General features: G+C 45.2%; 1 protein-coding gene across 2 annotated transcripts; it reads right to left on the reverse strand.

Moving 5' to 3' along the window:
* Positions 1-333: 333 nt before the first annotated feature.
* On the reverse strand, positions 334-15885 carry LOC120445828 (pikachurin). Of its 2 annotated transcripts, none has more exons than XM_039626449.1 (15): positions 15661-15885; positions 9297-9708; positions 7481-7597; positions 5998-6829; positions 5640-5758; positions 5227-5573; positions 4980-5169; positions 4787-4923; positions 4508-4725; positions 4361-4436; positions 4147-4299; positions 2659-4082; positions 2496-2597; positions 2239-2342; positions 334-2178 (listed from the first exon to the last, which is right to left on the reverse strand). In XM_039626449.1, the coding sequence occupies exons 2-15, from the start codon at positions 9430-9432 to the stop codon at positions 2024-2026; spliced, it is 4110 nt and encodes a 1369-aa protein (XP_039482383.1). In that variant the 5' UTR covers positions 9433-9708; positions 15661-15885; the 3' UTR covers positions 334-2023. The 2 variants fall into 2 exon arrangements, with proteins under 2 accessions (XP_039482383.1, XP_039482382.1); XM_039626448.1 differs by having other exon boundaries at positions 15396-15885.
* Positions 15886-17453: the final 1568 nt, after the last annotated feature.

The following is a 17453-nucleotide window of genomic DNA, read 5'->3' on the forward strand; positions in this document are numbered from 1 at the left end:
CGGTTAAGATGGTGTAAAAATGGTTTTGTGTAGCATAAGTTTATTTAAAATAAATATGCATTAACCTTACCATCATGTTGGGGCATTTTATTTAATTTTTTTTAAATATGCATATAATAGCTAGGTTAAACATTAAAGCTTAAGTCATTTTTAACTAACACCTCTTTAGAACCAGTTCCGCCACGTGAACCGCTAAAGGAACAAAGCTCAATTTGGAACCAGCACCAACAGACTATATCTAGAGATGAACCAGCCCAACCGGTTAACCGCTAAGCGCGGCAAGTTTAAATTTAAACAGCCTCACCATTTCTTACCAAAAGACACAAAACACCATTTATAATCGTTTTTTTAATTTATTTTCTGCAAACCAATGTACGAAATTAAATATCTCAATGCTGCGATCTTCATTTGTTATATAAATAAGCTACATTGAATGTCGTTTAATTTAGTTTTACATTGATTGGTGGTTGTGATTTCTTTATTCATTTTACGCCATTGTTTCTATAGTTTCTCATAGTCATATATAGTTACGCATATGTGTTTATGATGTATATATAACTACATACGTGGTTGTTATCTCATTAAGCTACAAAATTATACTCATAAGACGAATACAAACGATTCCACCTCCTTAGTTAGTTAATTTTATTTACCATTTACCATATACCATACTTTGTTCGCTCTTTTACAATTGTTTCAACAGGCTATTCGGATTAGTTGTTTGTCTCGCATTTAAAAATTTCGCTATGGGATTGTTAAATTGCTTTGCGTTCTTTTTTTGTTTGGTTTCCATTAGCTAGTTGTTGTTGTTGTTGTGGTTTTTGTCTGTTGTTTGTGGTTTGTTGTCAGTGTTTAACGGTATAGTATAAATTGTTAAAAATCGCCCACAAGTTTCAATTCTGGCTCAGCGCGTTTTCAAGTGTTTAAATAGTGTGTTTGCTTTGGTGTTCTTACGTATGTCTTAAGTATCTTTGGTGTCTTTAGTATCTTACGATTTTGATATAAAAGTTCATATAGGCAGGCGTGTGTGTTTACGAGTGTGTTTTGTGTGTGTGTGTGTGTAAGTGTGAGTGTGCCGACTTACAAGCTAGTACACGCTACACATTTATTAACTTACCACTTAATATGTTTGTTACCTCATCTTATCTCATCCCACTTCCTCCCATCTCGATTTATCTCGTTTCCGGTCTTTGATTCGTTCGTTTTTGGACTGGACCTTCCAAGAAGTGCCAAATAGTACAGAATGTACAGTTATACAGTTTACAGTTCATAGTTTAAGGTACAGCTATGCGAAAAACGAAAGAATTGCCAATTTGCATTTGTAACCGTGTTTGTTCCTGGAGTGCTTGTCAGTGTGTGTGAGTTGTCGTTGTTGTGTGTGAGTGTGTGTGTGTGGTACAAAAAGATGGCAGCTTTGCATGTAAAGCGTAACGGTTCGTTCAAAAAAAGCGACCACACACTAAAGTATCTCGATACGTTATTCGTTAATCGTTAATCGTTTGTCGTTACGTTAATTTCGTTAATTTCGCAAATTGCGCCAAATGGACAGCTCGGTTACTCAGATTTTTGCGCTCTTGTTTCATATTCTATATGACCTACGCCTCCCGATATAAATCCTTTGCTAAAGTTATATATAAACTATTCCGATCTGAAGTATTGACAGTCACAGGCTCTATAAGAAGCGTGCCTTCGTTTTTCGAATTGGTTTCCTCTGCTTTAAATATATATATGTATATATATATATATATATCTATTTATGCCTTTTTGTATATACTCAATAAGCGTGTATATAATATGTAGTATGTTTCCCATCTAGATTTAGTTCGTCTTCTCCTCCGTCTTGTGGTGTAAAAAAATGTTTCTCATTCTAACTCTGCGTTTTCGATTTCTCCAATTCTCTCTCTCGGTTTTTGGTTTTAAAAGCGTATTTGTACAAACACAAATCGACGAAGGACATTTGTGTGGTTTAACATATAATTTAAACTAGTCGATATCAAAAGTCTTGAGGCGTGCGTGCAGCGTTTCATAGGAGGCCCGTCTCCACATTGTGCTCCGTTCCCAGCGTATTCGGATCGAAGTTCAGTTTCATTTCGCCGGCCAGGACGATTTCCGAGATGCAGCCGACGATGCCGCTGAAGTAGCGCTGGTGCGTGAAGTATCCCACATCCGGCATTCCACCTGGTAAGAGGATATGCTTTAGTATGCTACATGGAACTACCATATCTTGTAGATACCTACCCACATACAGACCGGTGTCCGTGTTCAGCTGGCGGAGTTTACCAGGCGCCCGCAAAGTGACTGTCTTTCTACCATCCACCTCTAGATAGCCTTCTTGAGAGTTTCTAAAAGAGTGGAGTTTTGGTTAGTTAGGATCTGTACTTTGAAGTACTCAGATCAGGATTTTAGGCTTTCATCTATTTGAAATATAACTTTTTGAACTTATGTGCCCTTTGTTTATAGTGAAGTTCCTAAAAATTAACAGATTTAGTGCTCACCTGATGGCTCTCACGCGATGCCACAGGCCATCGCTGACCTTCGTGCCATTGAAACGGATATCAACCTCTCCAGAACCCAAATCATAGCGGAAGTGTAAGTACCTTTATGGGAATATAAATGATATAAATAAGTACGGAACAGAGATCCTACTTTCCCACTCACCCCTGTTCGATGCCCAGCGAAAGGTAGTCATCGTGTTCCTCCGTCGTTCCCTGGCGTCCCGTCCACAGAATCACGCCGTTCTCCGAGTGCGTCTTGATGCGCAGATTGAGGTCGATGCTGTAGCTGATCACCTGGCTCATGGTGTCCGCGTCATTGTAGTGGAAATAGCTGTCGCTGCCGGCGAAGCAAGCTCCGAAATTCTTGCGTACGCCCTGCACCTGCGACTGGTGCTCGGCGGACAGGTCGAACTTCTTCAGAAGACTCCAGTCGGTGTGGGTCTGCGGTGTGCTGGAGGCATGCTGTTCCGGCTTGACCTCCTCACTGCCCTGCATTACTGGCGTCAGAAGCTCATCGTCGTTGTAATCGTCGCTGTACTGAGAGGTATCTTCGCTGGGGGAACTTCCTTCTTGACTGGTTTGAAGTGGGAACTGGACCTCTGCCTTCTTGTGACTGGAGTGCGTATTCGAATTGGACATGATGCGCTTCATGTCCTGGGCCAGTTGCTTGCGCTGGTACTCCTCCGTTCCATCAGAGGCGTCAAAAAGGGACTCATCAAACACAAAGGCGTTCGTATCATCTTCGTTGTTGTCACTCGACTTGGGGTTACCCGTGTTTCCATCCTCAAAGGCCAATGGCATCTGACTGGCCGCCATGGCATCGCCGTACTCCTGCTGCTGCAGACTGGTCACCCAATCGTTGTTGTCCTCGAAGGTTAGGATATCGCTGTCGGGGTTCGTCTGGAAACTCTCGTAGTGGGTGGGCAGGCGACTCAGCTTGCGGGTGAAGGCTGCATTTGGCTTCTGGTGGTGCTCGTGTTTGCTGGCATGGTGCTTCCCTGAAAACCTGGGCTTTGCTTTAGGTGGGCCAGCGGACATGGAAGTGGAAGTGGCTGGGGCAGTGGTAGTCGTCTGCTGATGCTGCTTCTTGAGCTCCCTCTGCTGCTGTTGCTGCTGCACAAGACGGAATATGATATCATCTTCGATTTCCTCGTTGCTTAGCGCCCCCGCAGTGGCGTCCTCTGTCCTCTCAGGAGATTCAGGAGCTTCAGTGGTCGTGGTGGTGGTTGAGGTGGTGCTTGTGGTCGTGCTCGTGGCAGGGGTTGGCTTATGCAAATTCCTGTGCTTCTTGGAATGCTTCTTGTGCGCCAAGCCAGACACCTTCTTCGCTGCCTCTCCATTGTCCTTCGTCTCGAGGACCTTGGACTTGTGGAGGCCCAGCTCGGGCAGCTGCTCGGGCGGCACCTCGGCGGCCTTGTTGCAGCGCTCATTGTGGATGCTGCAGCGGCACTCGTAGCTCTCCATTTGAGGCACGCACTCCGCCAGGGGGCCGCACGGTCGTGCCACACAGGCGTGGGGGCAGTTGCCGATGTTGCTGCCACCCAATGCCTCCGCCACAATGCCCAGCGAGTGGCCATTGATGTCGATCTGTGAGTGGCGAACAATGGTAGACAATGGGATTGAAAGCGGAAAAAGGATGTGCACCACTCACCCTCTGGATGCAGCCAACGAAGAAGGGTTTGTACTTGAGGTCCAGAGGCAAACGGTCCACGTGGTTGACGCCTCCCACAAACAGATTCTGGTCCAACGACAAGTGCCAGAAGCCGTTCGATGAAATGGTCAGGACCTCCTGATGCTTATCCACCTGAGGAATTGAAAATCAATAGCTGAGTAAAGGAAGTTGAAGGACCGTGGATACTTCCTACCTTGAGCACCGCCAGCCGAGCTGTGCGAGAGATCTTGATGGTGTGCCATTGACCCAGACTAAGGGAATGTTCGCTCCTGGGAAGAAAATCGGTATATTTCATTTCAAATGTTTCATAAATGTGACCTAGTGTGGCTGGGATACTCACCGCACTAAAGCTGGCCCACTGCCGAGATCAAAGGCGAACTCCACAAAGCCGTCGTTGAGGTACAGGGCTATAAAGTCTCCTCGATGCTCTGGCCCTGAGTACAGGATCAATCCATCCGCCTGTTCGGGCTTCAGGGTCACCTTAAGCTCCAACCAAATAAGAGCACTATCGCCCAGTGGAGCGTAGCGCAGGAAAGAGGAGCCATTAAAGGCGGGAACCTACGAGATGGTAAATATATGGATCACCGAAAGGCGAAAAGATCTTTCAGAGAACACCCACCTGTAGATCCATTCGAATCTCACACAAATCTCCAACAAATCCTATTGGACACAGGCATATGGCGCCCTGATCTGAAGGTAGACACTTGCCACCATGCTGGCAAGGATACCGCACACACTTGTCCGTGGAACAGTCCTCTGTGGGATGTTACCAATATAGAAGGCTGTTTAAAACTCTATTAATCGCAACTTACGTATATCGAATCCATTGATGACATCGCCCAAGGGATGCTCCGTGAACTTGTAGTCATGCTCGTTGGCCACAAAGCGACGAATGCAGCCGGCGAATCCCTCGGCCAGCGGTAGACGCTTAGCCAATCCAGTTATGTTGCCAATTCCACCCAGAAAAACTGGTTCCCGGAAAGTAATACGCGAGAATAGACCCTGAAAGAGTTGAACTCATTTATAAATGGGTTTCCTAACTCTGAATAGAGAACTTACATTGGATCTTCCCTGGACCTTGGTGCCATGATTGAGTACCAGCCAGGCATCCCATCGATGACGGTAGATGATCACCGAGTTCCATTCGTTCAGCAAGATGGTCTCCCGAGATCGAACGCTGCCTACGCCGGAGCCACAGTCAAACCAGAACTCCACAAAGCCCTTGTTTAGTAGCAGGGCCATAAAGTCTCCGGTGAGGTCATCGCGCTCTCCGCTCAGCAGGATAATGCCGTCGAAGGACTCTGGACGGAATTCGATGCGCAGTTGAACGTGCTTGTAGGCGCCATGGAGCGCCGGAAATGCTAGCCAGGATCGCTTGGCGAAACGCGGTACATGGGCTCGTATATCTGTGGGTGTTCATAAAGTAAGCAAGTTAAGTTTAATACAATTTGGTCCTTGGAGGGTGCACTTACCTTCTTGACAGCCAGTGCCCGTTTTCCCAAAGGGACAAAGACAACGAGAGCTGGCGGCAGTTGCCTCCAAGGCACAGATTCCATCGGAACCGCAATCCAAATTGCATGTGGGAGTGCTCCTGCAGTTGGATAAGTCGATTAAACTACATTAAATTAGTTTTAAAGTACTTTGCCCGCTTTGACAGCCCCCAATGTACGCTTAGTTGTACGTACAATTTCTGCATACCAAAGTACGACATGCCCAACAAAGAAATGCTTTTCGAGAGGCCAAAGGATGTCGCCCACCCAAATTGGCTAAGGAATTTCCACCCAACCGCCCAACTCCAAGCTAAATATACAATACATTTGTATGACCCACCTGTCTGTTGTCATGGCTGCTCCCACTGAAGCCGGTTCCGCTGCTGATATGTTCTCAAGTCGGTTGCTCTCCCTCGGTCGGTTGATATGCATTTGGACCTTGTTGCTGGTTACGTTTGGGTACTTCCTGCGGTTCTTGGCCGTGTTAGTATTGCTTGTCTGCTGATATGTTTGCGATTTGCTGTTGCTGTTGCGTCTTAAGTTTAATTGATTATTGTTGACATCGTCGTAGACGGACATGTCCGACTTATAGCCGTAGCTACCGTAGTCATCGCTGGCATCACCCTCGCCATAGTCCACATCCACTCGCCTCTTGGGCGCCCTGGTGGGCGATCTCCTTGTGGTCGTGGTCGTCGTGGTTGTGCTGGTGGGTGCCCTTGTGGTTCTTCTGCTGGGAGTCGAGGACATCGAGGTGGGCAGAGCCGTGCTGGCCGCCTTGAAGTCGGCCACATCCTGCTCCTGGCCCTCGGACTCCGAATTGAAGTTGATGCTCTCCGCTGATATGTAGTAATCGTTTGAATTGACTTTCTGTTGCTGCTGCCGTTGCTGCTGAAGATTCAGCGATTGCTGCTTCTGCTCCTGTGTCTCCGAATTGCTGTCCTCCAGCTCGCCGTAATCGTAGCTGTCGCTCTCGGATCCGGACTCATCCTCTGCGTTCTCGTTGCCCGCCGGCAATGCGGATTGCGATGCGGATAGGGCGAACGTGGACTTGGCCATCGCCTTGCCACCATCGTCGTTCGCCAACTTGGCGCTGAACGAGGCGCCCTTCTGGTAGAGCACATCCTCGTCCGATTTGCCACGCCCATCCAAACTGTTGGAAGTGGCGTTAATTACTGGAAAATCGAAATGGATCGGGTTACGGAATGCAACCATTTTAATTAAATTCAGCCCATGTGCGGGGGAAAATTGATGATTTTTAATACTTTAATTCCCTCAATAATACAAAAAAAATCTGCAAACCAATATTATGTTAAATACAACTGCAAGCAACCATAAAAAGGTGATACCACCGACATCTATATTATTATTTTAAATTAGAACGCTGCTTGTTCAAAAATAACTGATTGTATTCCATGTAAGTTTTTCAACACATTGTCAAATACGCACAAATTACATGCAAAATACACGCCACACATAAAATAATAATACCGAGTAAGAACACAAAAAATATCAATTTGTCGACCAGCCCGGAGGGCAGCATCATTTTGGGAGTCGAACAATTGCAAAATTGCAAATTCCCCAAACAAGTCGTTTGCCAAAAATATAAATAACACCCGAGTATGGGGGGCATTCACATGTAATCGGGGAGCTCAGCCCGCCCATTTTGATGGCAGTGCCATCCATTACAGGTGATTTCCAAATAATAACCGAAATGCCAAATCAATTTTGTGGCCTGGCGCCACAGAGAATTGCATCTATGTACGAGTATGCACATCTATCCTCCACATACTCGTACGTAACCCCAAATCCCATCCTGAACGCACCTTGACAGCTGTAACCGTTCTTGTTCAGCTCGTAGCCCTCGATGCAGTCGCACTCGTACATTCCATCGTGGATCTCGTAGCAAAGCTGTTCGCAGGGGCTGGTGTGTCCACAGTGGCCTGTATTCCGTGGGTGGAGCGGGTAGAGCGGTTTTTAGTGGGATTGTTCAGTTAGCATTGCGGCATATAGATGGGAGTGATAAGGGGGCACTAAGGGGTGATAGGGGGGCACTAAGGGGTGATAAGGGGGCGATAAGGGTGAAGGGGAGCGACTTTCGGTCGAGCCGAGTCGTTTCAGTTCGGTTCATAATTTCAGTTCACTTCAGTTGAGTTTAGTTGAGTGTCCCGTCTGCCCGTTCACGTCTACGTCTACGTCCATGTCTCCTCCGTTTATTCCTGTAACAAAGTGTGTGTGTTCCTGGGTGTGACCGACGTGTCCGCAATAAATTCTAATAAGCTTTAAGGACTTTGGGCCTGGTTTCGTTTCGGTCTGCTCCTGACTTTCGGGCATACGTTTTCCGTAATTTACTGCTGGCCATGGCAGCATTTCAAATGCACCTAACCACCTTTCATTCACCATCTTCACCATCTGACCGCACAAATTCATAATGACTACTTAAATAACTCGGTTGGGCGATAGTTCTGGTTTTTTAATGAGTTGTAATGGAAAAGTTTGTCGTACCCAGTTCGATGGCAATTTAAATGGAAATTGCATAGGCATGAGGTGAATCAAAATCACAGCCCATTTGGGCTTGCATTCTTTGCCGCTCACTTGACACCGAAATTGTGTCAGAGCCAAAGGAGGAAATGGTTGGGAAAACATTCGAAAAAAAAGGAAAGGGAAAAGTAAAACATTACAAGCATTACGCATACGCCAGAGTGGCCCGGCGCACTTACGTCACACATTGTATTAAATGGAACGAACGCAGAGGCACTTTCTGAAGATGGAGACACGAACACGTCAGCTACTCTGTTAAAGTGCCATCAAAAGGGGGATGGTACGGACACGGGCGTAGATGGAAGGATTCGCGAGGGGAGTGGGGAGGGGGGGAGGGGGGAGAGGGGATTGCCTTTCTGGACAAAGCTTGTGCATGCATGCAGACTTGCTAGTTGATTAAGCAACTGTGGGGACGATTAAAGTGCACTGGACACAGAGGACGCAAGCACACAAACCCATTTGCATATGCACACAAGAGAGCTGGCTGCCGACACAGAGGACCTACACCCCCTCCCCCCCCCTCCACCGTTCAACCCCCTTGTTGAAAACTCCTTTGCCCGCAGGCCGTGCATTGCGTATTCAAATTGAAATTGAAAAATCGCATTTTGTATGCAATTGAAATCGAAGTGTCAGCAGCACACACATCAGCATCGTCGCCAATGACAGATTCGCCCCCTATTGGTCCTGGAAATATGACAACAGCCATTGCACAACTTCCTAGCCCTCGTCCTCGCTCTCCCCCTGGCCCTCATCATCATCATCATCATCAGCCGTTCGGTTTGGGTTTGGTTTTTCTGGTTTCTGGGTTCTGCTGGTTTTTGGCCCCTACGCTCACGCATAATTAAGTCGCTCATTAATGTCAAATGCCGCACAATAGTGCCTCGTTTATTGATATGTCAAAATGGATGGTGAAGGTGGGTGCGGCAAGGTGGCGTAGGGCTCTTCAAAGTTGAATTGCCCCTGCCAAATATCGAACTTGAAGTGCCCGAAAATTCCACAATTAGGCAGGGTCCTGGCACAGTCACATGTGGACAGGGGAACAGGAAGCGGGATTCATTAGGGGGGGGGGCTGTTCAGGGGTTCAGTTTCTGTCAAACGCACCTTGAAAGGCCGCCTCCTCCGGCTCCGGGATCGCACCCACTGCGATGCTGGCCGACGATAGTGATGCTAGCGCCAGGAGAAGCCACACACAGACGACTCGGCAATGATGGTGATGGTGATGCTTTGAAGTTGACATGCTGCACTCTGTCCACAGGTGGGCGCAATGGGGCGTATACTTGATGCGGCAAAGGATTCCCTCTGCTTGCTTTCGGCGCTCAATTCAGTTGATTTCGACGACAGATGGTGGTAGTGGTGCTCTGCTCTCTGGCGTTCCAGTTCCTATTGCGATTCCGAGTTCTTTGGCCATCAGCCAGCGGCGAGCATGGAGCGTGCATGCGTCTCGACGTTGCCTCCGCGACTGTTGCTCCTATTCCTGCCACCAGTCCTAGTCCCAGTGCCCGAGTCCCAGCACCTGAAAGTACCAGCACACACAAGAACACACACAGAAACGCGACACAAGCGCGCAATTAGTAGGCGGCAAAAGCAAAGGCAAGAGAGCTCAAGCCGACGCAAACGCAAATCAAGTGGTCATTATAATATAACCACAAATTGCTAAACACGCAGTGGCCAAATGGAACACCGCCGGGGAACCAGGTTTCGTGGATTAGGGCGCGGGAGGTAAGCAATAGGTATACACTAAAAAAATTATAGGGAGATGTTAGGGAGTTAAGAAAATGATACGAAAACCTAGTTCCCAAGTGGTATTTATTAATTATGAGATTTGATATATGATTTTATATGTTATATATGTTCAGCCCCTGTGTGTTCACAACCCAATCATTATAAAATGGCATTAATATATTCAATAAATTAACAGGGATCAATACAATATTTCATTACACAGAACCATACTTAATTTCTCTGCCTGTAGACAGGAGCATAGGCTTGAGCTCTGGCATGATTCATGGCGTTAGTAAAATCAATAGGAGCCACCATGGCAACGCCGCCACAACAAACAGACAAAGCCCCACATCAAGCGTGGCCACTCCTACACATTACCCAAAACCCCACCCATCAGGCACCACCCAGTCCCGCCCATTCCACCCACATCAAGCAGCCCACCTGCCAACTGGCGTCCTACCTTAAGCCAAATACTGTGTGGCCACGTAATTAGAAATCAATACGAGCACAATTCGGCAAAGTGTCTACCCTGCATAGCAAAAAGGCTGGGCGGGCATGGGCATAGATACTTCCAACACGCAGCGGCAGCAGTAGTTGATGGAAAAATCGAAGACGCAAAGTTATCCAAAATTTTCTTTGCCCATTTTCGGGCCTTTTCGTTGGCCAATTTTAAATTGAAATGTCAGATGTCTGCAAGATGGAAGGAAAATGCGTGCAAATGTTGTTAGGCTTTGGTGCCACACACAAACACACACACACACACATCTCTTTTCTCACTCCTGCTTCCTTCTCCTGTCTCTCTCTGTGCCCCCGTATTGCTATCTCTTTCGCTGGCATCGCACTTAACCCGTGCTCGAGAAATGTGTAGCATACTTACTGGGGCAAACATTGCAACCGCAGCATCTCCGCTGTTTCGGTTTTTCCTCTTCTATGCTGTGCTGCTCTGTTCTGTTCTGTTCCTTTAGCCCCACTCTTTGTTTTTCTGACGTTATTTATTTATACTCTTTGGTGCCCCACTGGGGCATGAGGCATCCAGATTCAGGAAGTCCCCCAGACGACCGGATGTTTGATTTGATTAATTAAGCTAAACCAACTGGAAGTTGCTTCTATTAACTGTTTGTGCTGATGTTGCTTTATTTCGGTGTTTCATTCATTTACAATGTACTCGGTGCTAGATATAAATAGATGCATTACTTTTTAATAAAGAATGGGTTTTCTTTAGATGAACCTTTTGAAGATACCAGTTTTTTGTCCACAAAACGTTGAAGCCTAACTGAAATCCTTCAAGTAGGCTTTTATAAATGTTCTTATTAAATTATATTTGCAAAAATATTGGTTGATTGGTTGGTCGTATTATTCAATTTCAATAAGCTAGGCAATTTAATATTTTCAAAGGCTATAAACATTACGAGTATATAAGCATTCCAGTACTTTATTCATTCTAGATCATTAATTTACCGATCGGTAAGCTCTGAGTAGTACAACTGAATAACAACTTTTGGGAAGATAGCTTGTATCTGAAAAGGTCCATATGAATCACTTTTAATGGATTCCAAAGACCTGCAGTCCAAAGCGAAAGGTAGTGTAAGCCTGGAATCGCTGTGGGAAACCCTCGTAAGCGTACTATATATTTTTATGGCAATTTTCATATGCCTGCGCTTAAAATCGCGTTGACTGCCTGCGGCCTCGGGAGGTTTTCCCCTACCTCAACCCCCTTACCACCCTCCTTTATCATCATTCCCTTTGGGGCTTTCCTTTGCTGCATTAGTGTGTGTGCGCGTATGAGTGGGTAAGCACTCGCAATGGTTGTGCGTGCAAGAAAAGTTTTCGCTTTTTTTTATAAGTTTGACGTAAGGGCTAAAAAACCCATCGCCATTCCGCACTGTCTCAAGTTGAGTCAGTCGAGGTTTCGTTTTTCGTATTTTATTTATTTACTTTTTTTTTTGTTTTTCGGGGGCGACCAAATGTCGCCGTATTCATTTATATCGATTTTTCCACCTTGGCTATTTACCCACACTCCCCACACACACATACACACAGCCACACACACACACATGGACGCAGACGGTGCAGAGAGGTTGACATACTACCCACATACTTCTTTTCTTTTTGTACGTTTGTATCTGCACACTCGGTACGTTATATTTTCGCATTTCTTTCATTCGGGATTTCCCCACTGCCAACCCGTTTTTGTAGTGTTTTCTCCATTTTTTTTAACGTTTTTTTTTGCATTTTTATTGCGTTTTTAATGGCATTTCTTTCCGGTACAACGCCTCCGAATGGCCAGCAATGTAGAATGTGGAAGCCCGTCGCCCAGAATTCACTTTTGTGTGGGTGCCGTACGGGGGATTCCCCGCTATCCGTGCTCCTTTTTTTCGCATTCGAGAGCTCAAAATGCATGCCGTCGATGTGTGGATGGAAAACTCATTATTCAGGTAAGCAGCGGCACAAAAACGTGAGCTCATTTGCCTGGAAAATGCGACCTCAGGAACTAATTAGAACGCATGGGTATCGAACTTCATAATGGGCAATCGTTCGAGAACGCGAGGCGTTTCCAACGTTCAACGTTCTTGTTCTCGACAATCGTCAATATCCATTGTTAACTTTCTCGTTTTGAGAATAAGTTGATCCACCCAATTAGCCTAATGGACAAAGATGAGTGCTCCAAGTGGCAGTGATTTAATTACACAATTAAAAGCTCATTGGGCAGCGGCCTTTCATCGTCGATGTCTGAGATCCGATAGTTGGCTTTACGGAATCCATATTCGTTGCCCGGCTCATTTATCACAGATTACCGACTTTTATTCGAGTCGAGTGAAAGCTGCGGCATAAAGTTTATGCATCGTAAATCGTAAACTCAAAACTTTTGCCCACTAGATACTACGTGACCACCAAGTGAGGCGAAATTTTTCGTTTGCGGGGAATACTACCAGCGTATTTCAACCAGACCACAACAAATGATCAAATTGCTCTGGAGAGTCGCAAACTTTTGTCCAGAGATATGCCCGAAAACTATGGGGTTTGCAGTGAAAGTGAGCCGGATAAGTGGTAAGCGAATTATTTGCATGCACATAAAGCGTTGCCTGCTTTTGAGCGCTCTGGTCAAGTGTCCTTTGTGGCTGAAAAAACGAGGGGGATAAACCTAAGCCCCCGCTGCTTTTCAATTATTAAGGAGCGCTACTCTCGATGCCATGGCTAGTTTATTGATTTAAAAGGCAAACAAGGCCAAACAAAATGGCTTCCATCGGAATAATATCCATGGCTGATGTCACGCAAAAACTTTCTACAGAAAGCCAATAAAGGGGAAGTCCCCGAGCGCACTGAATAGGAATCAGAATCACAACCTCAGAGCGGAAAAGTTAAGTTGGAAATGAAACGAAACGAAACAAAACAAAGCGGAGCGAAAACTAAAACTAAAACAGCAACAGCGAAATACAATAAAAAGCTGGCCAAAAAGAAATGGAAATGGAAACAGGAGCGGAAAACAGAAAACAGAAGCTGATTCTTATACAGCAGCCAAACACAAAGGGAAAACGTTGGTCCGGCAATAAATTGTGTTTTTATAAGGCAGGTAAATAGAGCACAAAATCCATGGAGGGCCAATTGGGTGGCCAGCAACCACAGAATACACCAAATACACGGAAAACACAGACAAAAAATACAAGGCGCTTTTTGAGGGTAGGAACTCGAATCAACTCGATTCACGCATGCCACATGCCACACACTTCTGACTCCCCGAAACTGGCCAAAATGACAAGCCAGAGACAGCCGTGCGACCACAGTGGAGACACGCTAATTGGGCTAATCTCCGTCGCTATTCCTGCGCACTGAGGCGGTTTTAAGGGGGAAACCCTAAGGGTACGCCCTATTTAAAAGGGGAAGAGGGTACAAGTAAATTACTCTGTAATATTATTTCAACACGAAATCTGATAAAGGCGACCTTCTTAACAAGATTTTTTTATACAAAATATTACTTAAAAGCACGAAGTCGTATGACTATAAACTCTAATCCAAGCTGCACAATGTAGAAATTATATAAAATCATACAAGTTCATTACAAAAACTGAATGACACATATTGAGAATTTTATTCGTTTTTATTGAACTTTAAGCAACTAAGGAATGAAATGAATCCAATTCAAAAGCTGCGCGACTAGCAATATATAGTAAACTAATTTAAAACTTTTGAACGACATGAAGCATTCGTTTATTATTAACTTTAGCTACTATCTGAACGTGGTGGTTTAATCAACTTAAAGAATTGGATTACTAAAAGCAAATATATATTCATTTGCAGCTTACATGTCAGTTTTTAGTTTTAGTTGAAATTTGATTCTTTTGTAAACAGTTCTTACAGTTTTTGGTAATCAAATAAAAGCGACAATAAAAACACGCAAATCAAAACAAAACCAACCAGAATGTTCAGTGATGTTGATAAAAACACACATGCTGTTTTAGAAGTATTTAATAAATATGATTGTATGATGCACTATGATGATAAGCAAGCCATGTTTGCAAAACAACACTCGCAAAAGGAAAAACAAAGACTCTATTTTCCGAAAGTAAAAAAAAATTTTAAGTCAGCCTGCTGAACACGAATCAAAAATATACATAAAATAAATATTTCGTTTTTCCGATGGACTGAAAATCAATAGCACGACATGTGTTATATAAAAATTGATAAGAATGTTCGTCTATTTTTGCTATCGTTCTCTTTCTTAAGCTTTATTTCGTGCCAATCAAATCAAAATGGTTTTAGTTTTGGGTAATGGGTGGCTTGAAGCGCACTATCCCAAGTATCCACTGTAATAGCCTTGAGGTTTGGCGCGTTTTTTTCATGGGGCCTATCCTGCCTGAGCTTAGAGTGCTTAGACATCGGCCCAACGTCGCACTAAATATATATCCTCCTATATATCCTGCTATATATCCTGCTGTATGCGGGACGCGGGCCTAATTTATGGCGAATTCGCAGGTGCGCGTTTTACTTGAGAGCTGTCAAAGACCGCGTTCCTTGCCACAGCGGCAACAAAGGCAATAGCAACAACAAAGTAATTTCCCCCGCAAGGACCCAAGGACTAAAACAAAAGCACACACACACACATACTCACTCAACTCGAGGGCGTGTGTGTGTGTGTTTGTGTGCGAGTGGGCGATTTTATGTGAGTGCTTCTGTGTGCGTGTGGGTGGAAAAGGGGAACTCCCCCAAAGACTTTTGAACTGCTGGCGATGTGAACGAACTGGTAATTATCAACATCATCATTGCAACTTTAGTTTGACCCAAAAATCGCAATAAATAAAAGTGCATGTATGTATGTATGAGTGCGTGTTGTTTGTACATATACATATGTGGGAGTGAGGGCTGTGGAGTGGCCACTTGAAGTTCGCTAGCCACATAAATTTCCATTATTTAATTTCGCAATTTTACGTCTCCTTAAAGTACACTCACACACACACACTCATGCACAGATGAAATCCTTACGCTTGCTGTTGCTCCTGCTGCTCCTCTTCTTCTTGCTCAACTGCCTCTGGCTTCGTCCTCGCTGATTTCTGATTCCCTCTCTCCTCCTCTCCACTCCTCCTCTTCCACTGGCCTGTGCTTTATTTTTCGGCGTTCAGCGATTTTCGTGGTATTTACATTTACACACTCCTGCACACCCACACACTCTCACTCACTGGGGAGACTCACTCACACTCACACTGACACATTCAGCTGTCGTATAAGCTGACTTTCACATTGCACTTACGATTTTTCGATCGGAGCACTTGAAAATCGACAATTATGGGGAAATTTCCACGCTGTGGCTAGTTTCCTGCAATGGCTATATAGCTTATTCGTTGTGAGACGGTGTGTATATGTATTATTTTGGTTGTATCCTGCGAGCGGATGTCTGATGACGGCGGATACGGATGATTTCTGGCGTTTCTAGCGATTCCGTTTGTTTTCCGTGGAGCGTAACGTTTTTACACTCTAATTGACGGGAGACTACTGAGCGTATGACAGTCGATTCGGAATGGAAAAGCCATCTGCCAAACGGAAGAGAGCTTGAGAAAGAGAGAGAGAGAGTGAGAGCGTCTAACAGTCGCAGGAAAAAAACAAACCCACGCAGACATCTCGGAGAGAGCCGGACAAGCAGTCCTTGGTCCCCGTCGTTGTTTTTATATCCGCTGTCCGATTATCCGGCCATGTAAAGAGGCGCCAATTCAATTCACACAGTTAGCTCAGCTAATAGGGTTGCAAGGATGGTTTTTTATTTAAAACAAAGGATGTCTAGCAAGTTTTCTAAACTTATTTGAAAAAAATTGGATGAAACTAGCTTATAAGTTAGATTGTTTGCTTTAAAGATAAATATTTACACTATCCGAGTGTAAAATATCTGTATTAAACAATATCTGTATTGAACCATATTGTCATTTTAAAATGGCTAATAAGACTTTACAAATTTAAGGATTTTAATCTGTAAAAATGTTTTTAACTCATTTATTCCGTAAATAAACATACGTTTTTTGCTTAAGAACCAAATATTTCGACGCCCACCTTGCAACTCTAAACCAGCTCTGAAAGGCCAGCCTGGTGGGCGCTCTCGCAGGTGCTCTCCCACGCACGCATGCGCTCATGAGAGCGAGAGAGCCAAAACAACAAGAGCGCAGTCAAACATTCCGGGCTCGCATTACAACAACAGACAGGCGAGAAGCTAACGGTTCAGGATGTGTGGCGCTAGAGAGCCGGAGAGAATGTTAAACAACATTTTGTTGTTGCCGCTGCCAGCGAGCCAACAGTTAACAGCACAATAAACACCTCCGGAGAGCCACATAGCCACACTTTAAGAGACATAAGCCCATAATGAACTCGACGACGACACGCGTGTACAAAAACAACCCGGGACGCCTGCTACTTGCGGGGATTGGGTGGGGGCGGGTGGATTGTTGTTATTTGTGCAGTGGCCAGTAAGTCAGCTGATCAGGTTCAGGTTGCAAGGGCTGATGAAGGGTTGATGATGGTGCTCGCCTGCCGAAAGGAATGATAAAAAAAGGAAAACATATTGGAGTGGGCACAGGCATGTCCAGGGGGCCAGGACCCCAGCCAGTGGCCAGCACCCCGCCTCCTCAGCCCACGATGGTAACCGAGACTTGGCAAGTCTGTCGTCGGCGTTGTTGCTGCATTGACAAGTCGACGTTACTAATGACCCATCGCTATTCATGACCCCCGACAAAGGGAACGACGTATGACATGGTTGTTTGTGTGTCTGGCTGCACCTGAAGAAATGTCTGCCTCAAAATGGGTCGGTACTATATATCCCAAATCGATAAGAAGACTTAGATGGTATTTAGAAATAGAACAACAGGTACAAAACAAAGTACTTATCTGATTGAGGAGGAGGAAGGATCTATCGAGGAGGAGGAAGGATCTCTAGAGTATATGCCAAAGGAATTAATGTTTCGCTCAGTGCATGTGTTGCAGGCTTGTTGGTTGCATTGCCCCATCCCCCCGTGCAGTGCCATCCCCGTCGGCATTCAGCAAATGAGGCATTAATATCCA

Source organism: Drosophila santomea, chromosome 2R, assembly GCF_016746245.2.
Source record: "Drosophila santomea strain STO CAGO 1482 chromosome 2R, Prin_Dsan_1.1, whole genome shotgun sequence".
Taxonomy (NCBI): Eukaryota; Metazoa; Arthropoda; class Insecta; order Diptera; family Drosophilidae; genus Drosophila; species Drosophila santomea.